At 38.1% G+C, this 15,900-nt stretch overlaps 2 protein-coding genes across 2 annotated transcripts; one reads left to right on the top strand and one right to left on the bottom strand.

Moving 5' to 3' along the window:
- Positions 1–611: 611 nt before the first annotated feature.
- On the bottom strand, positions 612–15,889 carry LOC129796654 (zinc finger protein 568-like). The gene is made up of 3 exons (XM_055838766.1): positions 15,553–15,889; positions 14,596–15,465; positions 612–2,127 (listed from the first exon to the last, which is right to left on the bottom strand). The coding sequence occupies exons 1-3, from the start codon at positions 15,688–15,690 to the stop codon at positions 655–657; spliced, it is 2,481 nt and encodes an 826-aa protein (XP_055694741.1). The 5' UTR covers positions 15,691–15,889; the 3' UTR covers positions 612–654.
- Positions 3,397–14,444, top strand: LOC129796653 (non-lysosomal glucosylceramidase). The gene is made up of 7 exons (XM_055838765.1): positions 3,397–3,723; positions 10,531–10,800; positions 10,894–11,180; positions 11,427–11,910; positions 11,980–12,126; positions 12,192–12,851; positions 13,468–14,444. Exons 1-7 carry the CDS (start codon positions 3,560–3,562, stop codon positions 14,111–14,113), a joined length of 2,658 nt encoding a protein of 885 aa, XP_055694740.1. The 5' UTR covers positions 3,397–3,559; the 3' UTR covers positions 14,114–14,444.
- Positions 15,890–15,900: the final 11 nt, after the last annotated feature.

Genomic DNA, 15,900 nt, shown 5'->3' with positions numbered 1-15,900 from the left:
ATTTAAGAAATTTTCTTTTTTTATTTTTTTAGTTTTTAATAATTGGTAATAGTGAGTGATTAAACATCCTATATTGTATATATAATTATACTAATTAGGGGAAATTTTTTATTCAAAAATTTTAAAAGGTAATTTAAAAAAACACCAAATTCACCATTTTGCCCCAAGGGGTATTTTTTACTATCAGTGTTTTATGGGAAAACTCGGAAAATTCAGATTAGATTCGTATTTAGCAATAGTTATTTTGTCTAAAAATGCATTTGGATCAAAAAAATTGCAGAGAATTTCGCCAAAACTTAATTTGTAGTTGAGAGGTCAGAGTAACTTTGTGGTTCGAAAAATTTGTTTTTCAAATAAAAGCCAAAATATTGGATCAATTATTATGAAAGTTTCTAGGCTTAGGCAGGGGTATGAAGTGCAACTACTGATAAAATTAGACAGATTAGCTCCCACTACTTTTTGAGATATTAATTTTTATTTATTTCTCGATTCACCATTTTACCCCAGTTACCCCTATTATTGATTCCTTCTTCCTTCTATATTGATGAGGGAATTAATTTAAAAAAAATACTTTTTTTACTAGATTTTTTATTCCTCTAAACTTTATTTAATTTTTGAAGAAAATTAGACCTCTCTCACTCGCTCTCTTTGTTTTTATTTATCAGTCAGAAGGTATCTGTAATCTTCACCTGCATCAAGTTGCAGAAAGATTTCATTCGTTGGATCCTCCTCAATATTTTGCTGCATTGTTAGAATTTCTTCTTCTGCTGAATGCTCCACCGAGGCATCTTGTACCTCATATGCCCCCATCCCATGTTGATCCTTCCGTGGGAGTGTTACAAAGATAATTGGGGCCGTGTCAATGGTGTGATTTGGTACAATTTGGTACACAATTGGAGCTCCTACTTCCACACTTCCGGATTGTGCTTCATTTGGTTGATCTCTTGCAGCAGTATCCGGAGTTGCCTCTTCTGCGTGTAGCTGCTTAATGTGTTTCACCATATTTGAGCGATCAGCAAAGCTCTTCCCACATTTCCCACAGCGAAAAGGACGTTCTCCCGTGTGCATCCGGACGTGCTTCTTCAGTGCATACTGCTCAGCAAATCCCCTCTGACACACATCACACACGAAGATCTTCTCATTCCGATGGCGACGCATGTGAATCTTGTAGGATTCCAACTTGAGGAAGGCCTTGCCGCACAAATCACACGCCCAGGGACGCTCATTGGTGTGCCGTTGTGTGTGCATTCGGCACTGTGTTGCCGTCTTGAAGGCCATTTCGCAGTGACCGCATTTGTAGGGTCTCTCACCCGTGTGTATGCGCACATGCTCCCGGAGGATACTCTCCTGCAGGAAGGATTTCCCACAGTGGGTGCACTTGTAGGGACGATGTCCCGTGTGGCGTTTGTAGTGATGCTTCAGCGTGCCACTGTAGAAGAATCTCTGCCCACACACATCGCACCCGTAGCGCTTCTCCTGTGAATGACACATCGCATGGTACTGGAGCTGTGGACGTGTCTTGAAGCGCTTCTTGCACACACCGCACTCAAAGGGGCGCACCACAATGTGAACATTCTGATGACGTTGCAATTGATTCTTCAGCATAAAGTGCTTGTCGCACCTGTTGCATGCAAAACGTCGTGCATTGCTGTGCTCTGCCATCTTGTGCAGTGCCACCACGGAGGGATCATTGAATCGCCTCTGGCACACGTTGCAGTGAAAATTCTGCGGGACACGATGACTCTCCATGTGAACACGTAGCTCGTGCATGAAGGTGAAAGCCATCTTGCACAGGCTACAGATGAATTTCTTCGTTGCCACGAACGTTGCTTGCGTCTCAACTGTTGCATCTGGCTGTGACATGTTGTAGCCGGCGAGTATGTCCCCCTCAAAGGTTCCCTCTTCACCCTCTTCCAGTCCAGGGATATTCATGAAATTATCCGCAATCTCTGCAATTTGTGCCATCTCCGTACCCAAAGGATCACCTCCTCCCTTGACAGCAGCAGGACCATCACCACTACCATCTGCTACACCTCCTCTTTGGATCATTGTATCCTGTTGCAGATCATAAAGAGCTCGTGCGGCATCAATTGCATTTGAATCCTGCCCTGAATGTTCCGTGGAAGTCTGCAAAGCAAATTCAAAGTAAAGTTGAAGTTGAAATTATAGTAGGCCTCTTATGAAATTGAAAGGTTTAGATCTTAACCAAATCATAGCAGGCGTTTTGTGTTTTGTTAAAAATGAAGGAACAAGGAAGCAATTTGTATTGACGCCAAGAAGAATTTGACAAAAAAAGCATAAAATTGTGAAAATCTTACAAAAAATACCTCATAAAATAAATTTCCTTCCCAGCTGTTCTGAGAAAGACGCGCAAACTACATCGAAAGCTCCAGAGAAAGTAATTTTAATTCGACTGGATTAAGACGCAGATTCCCTGCCAAGGCTTCCGGAAGGAGTTCAGAGCTCCTAAAATCTTCTTTGTACCTTACAAAAATTTATATTACTAAATCAAGAATAGATGTCTAACAAAATTGAAATACTCTTATAGGTTTAAACGGGGAATAGTGACTACGATAAATATCTTAAAGAATCAGAAGCTGTATGAGAAACGTTAGAAAAAAAACTTGAAGAGTTAAATAATCAAATTTATTTACATTTTGTTTTTTATCTGTTTCTGTTTGAGAAATTGTGCTTTTAACTATATTTAATGCCTACTATTCAAATGAGACATTAAATACGTCCAATCCGATAGTTAAAGGCATAATTAAAATGAATTTATCACATTAGAGATCATCAATCATTTTTCTAAGCAAAAAAATGATGATTTTCATTGAATTTTCCTGGACAAGATTCTTTACAAATTCTAACCGGGTGTGACTTTTTAGATTCTATAATTAACCTATAGAATCTCATTAGAGCATGGAAAATGGGCTATTTTGCAAGAAGAATATGATTTTTCCGCAATTTCATGACTTCTAAACTTTTTTGGATGAATTTTATATCCTGGAGTTTTGTAGTAAATTTTCCGGGAGTGAAAATAGAATTAATAGATTTAAAATAAATTTGATTATTTAAAAAATGAGTGAAGGGAAATAGAATGCAAATAGTCTTAAAGTAATAGGAAAAAAATAATTTAAAGGAATATTTAATTAGGAATTTATTTAGATTAATTTAATTTGTACTTTGGCTTGGGGAAATCATCTTTTAGATGAAACCCGTTAAAAAAAAGTACCCTTTGCAAGATTAAAAACTAAAAACTATCAGATTAATAAAAAAAATCATTAAAAAAAATCAAATTTTTGCGAGCTTTTTGAATTAACGGCCCAGATAGAGATAAAATGAAGAAGAAGAAGAAGTGGTGCTTGTGATTCTCGGCATCGACTGGCTCGGTGGAAACGAAGCGAACGAGCGGAGCTTAGAGAGAAGAATTTTTCACTTCAGTCAGTCGGTATTTAGTTGTCATTTAGTCAAGATTGTAGTTCCGTGTGCTGTGTATGAAAAAAAATATTCGTGATACTTTTTTTGTGTTAAGAAAAGAAAAGAAATTATTCCCAAAGTCATGGATTGTGTGAGTGTTCAGTCAACGTATGATTTGAAGCAGTATTCCTCAGTTCCTGCATATGGGCTAAAGCTGAGCTTTGGTCATGTTTTCCCGGAGAAGAGGCACCAGAACATCCGCCCTTCGCTGCGGCAAACAATCCCACTGTTGCCCCTCTTTTACAGGTAAAACACGTAAAGCAGCAGCACCAGTAGTGCTGTTGTAGGTGGCCAAAGGAGGAAGAAAGTTCATTGATTTTAGTTCAACCACCTCTTCCTTTGGCAAACCCACTACACTACGGTACTGCTCTACTACTGACAGAAACCGCCCACCCACCCCCAAGATTTTTTTTTACTCGGGTATATGTACCTCCCGATAAATTCCCAGAAGTCCGGCGCCATCGCAAACCCACCGCAGACACCAACTGTACTCGCGCTGTCCAATTTAGCAAATCAAACGAATCAAACCACGTATAATTGGGATTTAATTGGGGTATTGGCAGCCCCTGGAGTCCAAGAATAAATTCAACGTACCTACGTCTCTTGTATTATTATATTTATGCTGAATAAACAGTGTCGTCTCACATTACAGCTTCCATCTTACGCATTTACTTATTGTTAGTTTTAGAAGATGATTTCACTGTATGTAATAACCAACATTAATTTGGTAATAAATTAAAAAAAAAATAATTTCTTTAATTTTTTTTAGTCTTAATTTGTAAAAGAATAAACTAAAAATAATTATTTAATTATTAGTAAAGCCTGAAGAAGGATATTGTGCGACCTAATGGATCTTAAGAAGTTCAAAATCTCTTTAAAAAAAAAGAGATTTATCCCTGTCTTTAGTAAGATTTTCCATGACTTAAAATTACATTAATTCCAATAGAGTTTAAGACAAATTATCTCAACACACTCTCAAAGGACAGACGGTATTAAAAAGAAAAAAATGAGGGGAAATTTCTTAATAATTAATTTCACTTTTATTTACATTTCGTCGGCTTTCCGTGATTATAAATTCAAATTGCCCAATTGTCCCCTAAAGCACAGTGTTTGGGACAAAGAGAGAATCCTTATCAGGATGATAAGATATCTTTTCCAAGTGAAATATTTTTGAAGAAAAAAAGAAGTGAAATATGATCGATAAAATGATTTTCAAGTTATATACGTTCAATAATCTCTCTGACTGAGAGATTCGAATTGAGGACTCTGAGACACCTGAAGATTAAATAATTTTTCTTCTTCTTCTTCTGATGCATTTTATTGATAAAATGTGATAAGAGAAAAAAGTAAACATATGTACATAGTGTTTGAGATTATTTTTATTTTCACAGCAAACGTGAGAAAGTAATAAAATGAAATTTCCACGAGAGAAAGAGAAAAACAATCAATTTAAAATTAATTATCTCTCACAGCTCATCAAAATTTTATTGCCCAATAAAAGTTGATTGAGATGGGGGAAAAGGAAAGATTCGTTTAGCCCGAAAAAGATAAATGAAAATTTGTCTAAAAAATACACAAAATGACGTCACTACTGTGTTCTTCACCTTACAGCAATAAAGACAGACAAAAATCATTGCAGTGACGTCATTGTGCATGTTTTTTTGGGAAAATCTTTGCTCGGATTTTTCTAGTTGATTCCTGATTCAAAAGACAAAACTACGAGTAAAATTCACTAAGTCAGATAATCTTAAGTTTTTTTTAAGGAAAGCTTAAAAACTTTGAAAAAAAAGCCTAAAATTTCTTATAATTTTCTTAAGTGAAAGTTAAAAGTTCTTGAGATTTCTTAAGATTTTTTTCTTTAATTTTCTCAAGATTTCCTAAGTTTTCTTCAGTAAACCCCAATTTTTTTAAAGTATTCCTAAGCGAAAGTTAAGTTTTCTTAAGTCAGGCTGAATCGAGCTAAATGTTATGTTTTTTGAAGATTTTTTTCTGATCGTCTTCAGGCATTAAAATCCGTAAAAATCTGCGAAAAACATTACATTTAGCCTGATTCAGCCTGACTAAAGAAAACTTAACTTTTGCGTAAGAATACGTGAGAAATTCTTTAAAAAATTTTAAATCTTTAGAAATCATAGGACTGTCTGACTAGAGAATTTCACCCTACTTGTACCCCAATTTTTTTTTCCTCAAACGAAAGGGTTTCTCACATAGAAAAACGAATAAACTCCTTTCCTCGAAAGTCAAAGAATAAACCAATTAAAATTAATTATTTTCCCTACAAATGAATTTAATTTTATTGACCATTAAATTTGATTGAGATGAAGGGGAAGAAAAGATTCGAAAAAACAGTATAAAGCGAAAGAACGGTAAGTAAAACTTACAGGCTGTGATTCTTTCTTTGTCAGTGAAATGTGAAGATGGCTAAAAATTGAGGATGGGCAAATTTGGAGGAGAGACTTACTCGCGAGCCGAATCACAGCCAACGTGCAGAAATTTTGAAGAAAGCCTTAATCGTGGTGGGCGTTGGCTGTGATTCGGCTCACGAGTAAGTCTCTCCTCAAAATTTGCCCATCCTCAATTTTTAGCCATCTTCACATTTCACTGACAAAGAAAGAATCACAGCCTGTAAGTTTTACTTACCGTTCTTTCGCTTTATACTGTTCCATCCATGCTATATTTAATATCTATCTTTGTAGTTTATATATATTTATCTTTGCATTTTTATATGTATATATAATGTATATATCTATGCATTTATATATATTTTACTTTACTTTTGTATATGTATATATAAAACGCCCCGCTTCGCGGGGCGCTGGACTTGAACAACTCAAGATATGACATGTTAACTTTAAAACGAGATATCTCCGGAACGGCTACATAGATTTTCTTCATTTTTGGCATGATGAAAGATATTATAGTCAACTATAACATACCAAAATATGATTCAGATTCAGATTCAGATTTTTATTTGAGGCGAATGCGTATAGTCGCTTTCATCCCACTGCGACCTGAAAGGTCTATTGTGGAAGGGTCCTCGGTTTTTTTATCATCATTATCTGATATATATTGAAGATCGATATTGCCCAAGCCGAACGACAGCTCGCGGCAATTTCTTTCCTCATTGATCGGAATCGATCGCCAAAGGGTAGGCAAATGTTTCCATTCACCCTATCACAGAATCAACAAAGAGCGCTCAGAGGGTTATCATTTGTGAAACTGGATTTGTGTACAGATTGGAAAGTCATCTAGGTGTTACTTTCGTTCTCCGTATTTGATGCAAGAGGGCCATTGTTTTTTGTGGATGAGAGTGCATCATCTCTTTCTCTCAATCCAACAATCTGACCAACGTGTACCACTACAACGTTAGCCAGGCAGGGGCATTTTCATCTCTGTTTTTCGGCGTTCGCTTCCGTGTGCCTGAGAGAGACATACCCACAGCTGTGGATAGTGAACACAGCGTGAATACAGCATGCCTTCTCGGCGAGCACAGTACGATGTTTGCCTATCGAGATACAAACATCCTATCCCTTTACGGGCGGTACCGTCTGTATTCGAACCAGTCTGTATTCGCGGGGCGCTGGACTTGAACAACTCAAGATATGACATGTTAACTTTAAAACGAGATATCTCCGGAACGGCTACATAGATTTTCTTCATTTTTGGCATGATGAAAGATATTATAGTCAACTATAACATACCAAAATATGAAGCAATTCTATAAAGCGGTGCTCGAGATATTCATCGAAAACCCATCGAAAATTTTGTTTTCGATTTTAGCGCCACTTGCGGTCTTTTTTTGAACTTGCAATGTTTCGAGCAGTTGTAGGGCTCGTTAATATCTTTCATTTGAGCCCGAGTTGATCAAAATCGGTCAAGTCGTTCTCGAGTTATGGCAGATTTTCGATGAAAAATTGTGGCGGCCATATTGGCTAAACGGCTTGACCGATTTTCGAAAATGAGGTATCGTTGGAAAGGTCTTGATGGCCCCTACAACATATCAAAATTTCAGATTTTTAGCTGTTACAGGGGCTGAGATATAGCGAAAACAAAATTTTGGGGTTATCCAAAATGGCGGACGGGAGGGTGGGGTGTCGGATTTGACCTCATAATCGGATGTCTTCCACCCGATATATGAACTTTGCCGTTGACCGCAAGTCTCTATCTATCACCGTTCTCTTGTAATTTAGCAAAAGGTTCCGGCCGGCCGGCCGGACGGCCGGAAAAATTTTTGGCGCCACCATTTTTTGTAATGTAGGGACCATAATTCGTGCTTATCCCAAGTTTGAGCCCGATCTGACGACTTTGCATTTTTGAGTGTACACAGAAGCTGTGCTTCTTTGAAGAAAGAATCACAGCTAAAATAGCAAATAAAGCTCGAATTAAAGTAATTTTCTCAATGCTTTATAGTAGGCCCATGAGTGGTACAATGGCTGTACTTCGTGACCTCACTGTATGTGTAATATAAAATTCATAATATTTTAGCAAAAGGGAGAGAAAAATCATGGAAAAAAAATCCAACTGCTGTGAATTTATTTATCAATTACAGAAATATAATAATATATTTCCTCCACACTTTCCTTATCAAATCCCCCATCCATTTGTCTAATCATCAACAAAGCTTATGTGTGGAGCTAATTCTCGTCTTGTCCTCCGCATTGACACACTTTAGCGCCTCTTTATTTTTTTCTCTTTTATTTATTATTGCTTTGTTGGAGACGAATCTCATTTTCCATATGCCCTCCTTGGCGAGGGAATAGCACAAAGTGTTCTCATTTGTAACAAAGAATTTTATTTACATATACCCTTATCGATTTTCTAATAAAGTTTTCCGCCGAAAAACAGCCACACAGGATTGCCGGAGAAGAGGAAGGAAATGAGAAAGAATTCATCCGAAAATATTCAACAAATATTTGTTCGCAAAGAGTTGGACACGATCATGTGAAGAGGAGAGAGATGATGAGGCCAAAATACAAAACCACCACACCTTGCTTATAATACGAGAGAGAAAAAAGTTTGAGGTGTCTTCTTATATGCTTCTATTGAATCACCCTATTGACACAGAAACTCAGCTGTTTGATGGTCTCTCTTCCACTCCTCCATGCACGTTCCCTTCCCTTGCTTATACTTATTTTATTTTATCACCAAATCCCTCGAGGGGCATCCCATGGAATTCCCATTTAATTCACCAACGTGTTTTATTGGATTTAAAAATAAACTCTTCTTGTACTCTGCACGCGTTACCTTCTTCACATGGTGACCAAATGTTTGTTACTCTTTTTTTTTTCTTTCGTTCATAAATGAAGAATTTTAAATGGAAAGCCCTTTAAAGGGCCGGGAATCTCCCGAGGGGAACATTTCTCGTCTCAAAAAATAATCATGTTTCTCTTTTTTTTTTCAATTAACTTTAGCAGTTTTTTTGCCACTGAACCTGGATAAATAGAATTATAAGAAATTTTTGGTCTCAAAAGAAACTTTAACAACTAAAAAAAAACGATATTTTTAAAGTTTATTAAGAGGGATTTTTTTTTATAAATTTAAATGATTACTGTTTAAGATAAAAGAAAAGATCTTAATTCTTTTAACCTGCTGGCCGCCAAGACCTTGGAGCTTCCTTAGAGCGCCAAGGTGGGGTCGTTGAACGACCCCAAGAAGGAAGTCGATTTTCTCATAAACTATAAACCCGGGAACTGTCGGGTCACTACCTTTAGACTCCTTATATAGTCCTCTTGCCCCTTGCATCACAAATTCGCCACCCGGAAACACGCAGAAGAAGATATTAGGGAAAAACATTTTTCACTCATTTTTTCACACTTTCTTCGTGAGAAATTTGCCACGAAGTTGACCGCAACTGCTATTTTTTTTTCACTACTTCCCCACATTCCCCTCACTTCCCGCACCGTGATAAATGGCAATATTTCTCGAATATTCTTTATTGTTTTGCACATTTATATGCTTCTAATTATGTTTTATGTTGTTTATGTTACTTATTCGCGATAATTCTGACACTGAAAAGGTAAAGTGAAAAAGTAAACACAACCCTTCAACCCCCTTCAACCATATGATTTATGATGTGACTAACTTCATTCTAAAAAATTTTCCGCAGCATGGCCGTTACACCAATTTTTGAATTCCCTTCTTCTACATTTTCCTTAATAACTTTTCTTGTGGTAGACGGATTGAGCTGAAATTTTTACACAACCTCCTCAGATAACCAAAGAACTTATTTCCAAAAGATGGGAATGGTATCTTTTATATTTATTAAGTTATAGCACGAAATATAGGGCTGGGGTCGTTCAACGACCCCGCTTGGCGGCCTAGAGGTTAATTCAAACATTAAAACTTTATCTGGAAATAAACGTTTTTTATTGTTTAAAAATCTTTTTATTGGTCCATAGAACACCTGAAGATAATTCTTATTTTTTCCAGTATAGCTACTGTTAAAAATTAATTTGCAAAGTTTGCATTTTTTATCGACTTGCAATTAGCCGTTTGATGAATCTTATCTTTAATTAATTTTTAGATAGTTTTTTTTAATAGATAAGTTGTAATTAATTCTACCTCCTCATGCTAACTATTTGTAGTCCTTTAACCATTTAAGGTCCATTGGGGACCGTTGAGCCAAAGGTTCGATTTTAAAAATGTTTTATTTTGTATAGTTAATTTATGAATATTGAATACAAATTAGTACAAGACTATGTCTTTACAATCCCTGATTATTTTATGATCACAAAAGGACATCCCCAAGGACTCACAGGATCAGGAAGGACGAAAAACCGAAAATTTTTGAGTTCGGATTTTTCTCCAAAAATGTCTTATTTAAGCTCAAAGGAACCCATAAAAATTATTTTTAGTTCAATCAGCTCGCTAGATTAATCGCGGACCTCAAAGGGTTAAAGATTTTATTTGCCGAAAGCTTTGAAAATTGTGCTAGGATTCTATTTTTCTACGAAAGATTTTCCAAACGAGAAGCAAAACAGAGCCTTTGCGTCCGTCGCCGTCTTAGTATTCATTCCCAGCCCTAATTTTTTTCAAACTCTGTTTAATCAACAGATATTTATCGTACTACTGGAAAGTAAATCGTGAAGGTCGCCAATGTTTAATGGACTATTACGACATGCAGCATTCAAAATGCATTTACGGCACCCCAATTGGTGGTATTGGATCCGGAGCCATTGGCCGTGGCTTTGCCGGGGAATTTTGTCGTTTCAGCTTAAAACCCGGCCTCTATGAATACAACACTGTAGTTGCAGACCAATTTATCGTGACAATCCGCGATGAGAATGACCAAACAATCTTTCAGAGTCTTCTCTCGACCTACGCGTAAGTTAAAATCTTGTTTAAATTGTTTAAAAAACCGAAAATATTTTTTTTTGCGGAGAATCTTTTTAAAGTAAGGAAAATTTTCATCAACAGTCGACCAAAAAATCCATTGAGTGCGTGGGAGAGTAATTTGGACCCAAGCAAATGCCACTATATAGCCCTCTATCCGCGATCATGGAGTGAAATTGATCTGACGCAGTATGGCATAAAGCTCATTGGACGTCAAGTTTCACCAATTATTCCCCACGACTACCGGGATACCTCCCTACCGTGTGCAGTGTTTGTGTGGACTGCTGAAAATGTCTGTGATAAGGATAGAAAGGTTTCCATTACGTTCACCTTTAAGAATGGTACTGGATCGAAGAAACAAGATGCTGAAGGTATTTCATTTCAGTTCTTAAATTCTTTTGCTTTTTGAAAGTATTTCTCTAAAGCATAAATCGATCAAATAAGTAACACATGTGTGAAAAGCTTATATGAAGCTCCATAGAATATGATGGTGTAATTGGTTAAAATGCACCATTCCAACGAAAAAGTCCCTGGTTCAAATCTCGCTAATTTCTTTGGAGTTTTTCCTTTTTTTTCATTTTTTCATTCAGTTAACAATCCCTAAATTTCCTTTCAAGGCAACCCAACAACATTCCCCTTTGGCGAAGGAAATGCCAAGGGTGTAGCTATAAAACAGAAGATTGCCGGCATGGAGTGTACGTACAATTTAGCCTGCAAAGTCTCTGGCGACACAACAATTACGCGTTGTCATAAATTCGATCCAAATGGCAATGGTGAGAAGTTGTGGATGGATTTAAAGGAAACCGGAAAGCTTTCGGATAAAGCTGTTGATGAGAACCTCAAAGGGAAGGATGTGGGTGTGGCTATAAGTGGGGAGATTGCCCTAAAAGCCGAAGCAACGGGTGAGGTGGAATTTTGTCTAGCATGGGATATGCCAATTGTTAATTTTGGCAAAAAACTCAAACAATACTCACGCTACTACACAAAACACTTTGGGAATTCGGGTGAGGGTGGACCACGTATTGCTGACTACGCCCTAATGAACTATCACAAATGGGAGCAGCAGATAGATTTGTGGCAGAGGCCAATTTTGGAAGATCCGTGAGTTTCTTTAAGGAATTAAAAAAAAATTCTTCTTTAGTTTTAAACTAATTTCTTGATCTTTTGCAGAGATCTCCCTGATTGGTACAAGAGTGCAATATTCAATGAGCTATATTTTATCTCTGACGGCGGAACCTGCTGGTTTACCATTGATCCCAATGATGATTTATCCTTTGACGATCCTCGCATTGCCTACGGCCGATTTGCCTATCTCGAGTAATTTTTTATTTGGAACAAAACTTTTCCTTTTCTTTTATAAATATTTGATTTTTTTTTCAAAGGGGCCACGAGTATCGCATGTACAACACATACGATGTTCACTTCTATGCCTCTCATGCCATTGCTAATCTCTGGCCTAATCTACAAGTTAGTCTTCAGTATGATTTCCGTGATTCCATCTTTTCGGAAGTTTCTGAACCCCGTAAATGTCTCTACGATGGGAAAGTCAGCGCACGGAAGGCCAAGGACAGTGTACCTCATGATTTGGGTGATCCATGGGAGGAACCCTACATCCTCCCAAATTCCTACCCAATTCACGATGTAGCCGAATGGAAGGATCTCAATACGAAGTTTGTCCTTCAAGTCTACCGGGACTACTACGTACTGAGTCAACTGGCACAGGCTAATGCCGAGAATGCCAGCAAATTCAGCTCAATTGAGTTCATTGACAAGGAGAGCTTGTTTGAAATGTACGCACACGACAATAGGAATCGCCTGTCGCCGGACGATAAGGCGAACCGGAAGTCAGCATCGATGTACATCAATGAGACAAATGGGAAAGTCTACCTCATGGATGCCCTTGTTTACCTCAAAGCCATGTACCCAGCATGCAAGGCTGTCATGGCAAAGAGTCTCGAATGGGATCACGATGGTGATGGGCTCATTGAGAATAGCAAATTTCCCGATCAAACGTACGATTCGTGGGTAATGGATGGACCAAGGTAAGAAAGATCTTTATTTTTTCATAAAACGTTAAGTTCTTAAGGCTACATCTAAGTTTTTGGAGCTAGGTATCAACTTTTAAAGCTTGATCTAATTTTTTGGAGTCAGTTTTAAGTAAATTTCATCTAGATTTTTGTTTTTTAAGCTAGGTTAGAACTTTTTAAGGCTAGATCTAAGTTTTTGGAGCTAGGTCTTAACTTTTTGAACTAAACTTAATTTTTTGGAGTCAGTTTTAAGTAAATTTAATCTAGGTCTTGGTTTTTCAACCTAGGCTTTTTTTTTACGCAAGACCTAAGTTTTCAAGGCTAGGCCTAAGTTTTTAGGATTCAAAGCTTAGGTCATGCTGCTTAAAACTTTGATAGTCTTCGGGCATTGCAATTGATAAATAATTTAAAAAATCTAACAGTTCTGTTTCAACCTGACCTAGCTTTAAGGTTTTAGAAACCTGACTTTAAAAACCTTAAAAGGCAGACCTTAAAAGACCTAAAGCCGACTTAGAAACACAAATTTTTTAATATATACCTAAAGTAAAAGCCTGGCTTGTGAAGAAGATTCAGCCGAACTAGCTTGTTGACAAGCAAACTCCAACATTTTATTCCTTCTTCTTTCTTTCAGCTCATACTGTGGAAGTTTGTGGCTAGCAAGCCTCCACTGCATGGCAATTATGGCCAATAAAATGGACCAACCGGATGAATGTGTAAAATACTCAGATATCCTTGAGAAGGGTAAACGTTCCTTTGAGGAGAAACTCTGGAATGGAACATTCTACAAATTCGACACAGCCCCAGGGAATAAGGACACAATTATGTCAGATCAACTCTGTGGGCATTGGTATTTGAAATCTTGCGGGTTTGACTACGAACTCTTCCCCAAGGAGAATGTCCGGTCAGCCCTTAAAGTGATCTTTGAGAATAATGTCAAGCGCTTCTGTAATGGCACCCTTGGGGCTGTTAATGGGTACATACAGGCAGCACAACCGGACAAAGGACATCCCGATTGGACGACAATTCAGAGTGAAGAAGCCTGGACGGGGGTAACGTACGGCTTGGCTTCCCTCATGATTCACGAAGGGATGTTTGAGGAAGCCTTCGCAACAGCTGGGGGCTTGTACAAAACCCTCTCAGAGCGCCTGGGAATGAGCTTTGACACCCCCGAGGCACTCTATGCTGAACGCTACTACAGGGCTATTGGGTACATGCGTCCCCTTAGCATTTGGGCCATGCAAACTGCATGGGAGCGTAGGAAACAAATCAGAGATTAAGAAGCAAAATTCGCTCAAACATTTACCGAACTTCTTTTTAAGAATTCTTTTTTCACAAAACTTTCTTCTAATTAGCCAATTTTTCAAGAGTCTTGCCTGGCCTAGCCTGGAAGTGTGCAAATTGGTAAAAACAAAAGCTGTGGCATTTTCCGGAGGAGGAAAACAAAAATCCCCTTTTCTAGCTTTAAATGGTCATGTAATGAACGTATTTAAGCACTTATATATGGAAGTTATTTAGTGAGAAATATTTAGCGAACACATTGTATGTGATTGTGCTTGTAAAACCTCTTGTAAAGGATTGTTGTGAAGTAAAATATGTTCAAAAAAAAAAGTCGTACAAATGCAAAGGTAATGAGGCAAGTAGAGCAATTGTTAGAGCTGCTGGATTTTCAACAGAAAGCCTCCGGTTCGAATCTGGGGAAGATTTTTTTTTCTCCCCAAATTTTCCCGGAAAAAAAAACAAATAAAATTTTTCCACTCACCTCAACACTCTCAACGATTCCCTGACCATTGTGCCCGGATGTTGCGTGATGCTCCTTCAGGAGTTCCTTCGTGAGGAATCTCTGGAGGCACTCTGTGCACTCATACCGCACATTCTGATGCGTTGCTCTGTGCGTGAGGAATCTCAATTCGTGCGAGAAGGTTTTACTGCAAACATCACAGACAAAGCGCATCTTGAGCCTCGCCACGCGTCCCTTCCGGTGAAATTCTGTCTTTTGCGTCACAACCAAATCACTGAGAACGGCTCCATCGGCGGACTTGAGATGCCCAATTACTTGACTTCCTCGCCCATCATCAGTGGTATTCTCAATTATGGATACAGCAGCCCCCTCGTCAGTGTCGGAAATGTCTGTCTTGTCGATAACTCCCTGTGCCACGTAGACCTTTTCGAGTTCCTTCCCCTGCACCACACTCCGGAAACGTTCAGGAATTTTAACGCGTCTCTTCCGTCTGCCATTGCTCTCTTCCTGCTCTTTCAGCTCCTGAGCTTCCTTTCGACGTTGCTCTGCTAGATATTCTGCTTCGGCTCTGAGACGTTGCGCCTCAAGGACATCCTGTGGGGGTTTTGGGGGTCTCCCACGCTTCTTTCGGGGTTTCTCAACACCCTGCACTTGTAGGGATAATGTATGACTAGATGGGAATAGACCAGTCTCCTCTGGAAGCTCCGGATCAGTAGCAGGAGCAATCTCCAGAGAACTCTCATGCTGTTCCTGATTAGCCAATTCTTCTCGATAGAGCTCCCGCAATTTCTCCTGCCCACGAATTATGAGATCAAAAAATTCCACAGTTGCTTCAACTTGTATATTGCATCCTGGACAGATCCATCGTGGGAATTTCCCATCATTCTTTACCTAAAAAAAACAAGAAAAAGAGAAAGTTTTAACCTCTTAGCAAGAAAAAAATTTCTCAGGATTTCCGGGGTTTACTGTGAGACTTACTTTCACCGGAAGGTAGTGATTTATCAAACCACTAACTCGTGAGGATATTTGAGCATCTCCCTGACCAAATAATTCATATCCAATTGCATTATTTTCCCCACACAAACGACAAATCTTTGAATCATACAACAGCTCCATTTTCACGTGATTTTCATTTGAGTACTGACTAGAATTTTTCTAATCTATTTTGTTATTTTACTATCTTAATACCTAGTTAATCAATTTCTTCTATCTCTCGCTAAATCAAGCACAATTTTGTGGGGAAATTTGCAAAAAAATCACTTTTGGGTTTCCGCTGGAGAGCAAAATGTAAACAACTTTTTTGTGGAAAGTGTGGAACTTAAGATT

This window comes from Lutzomyia longipalpis, chromosome 4 (assembly GCF_024334085.1).
Source record: "Lutzomyia longipalpis isolate SR_M1_2022 chromosome 4, ASM2433408v1".
Classification (NCBI taxonomy): Eukaryota; Metazoa; Arthropoda; class Insecta; order Diptera; family Psychodidae; genus Lutzomyia; species Lutzomyia longipalpis.
Note: the sequence above shows the minus strand (reverse complement) of the source record. Positions and strands in the feature narration are given on the sequence as shown.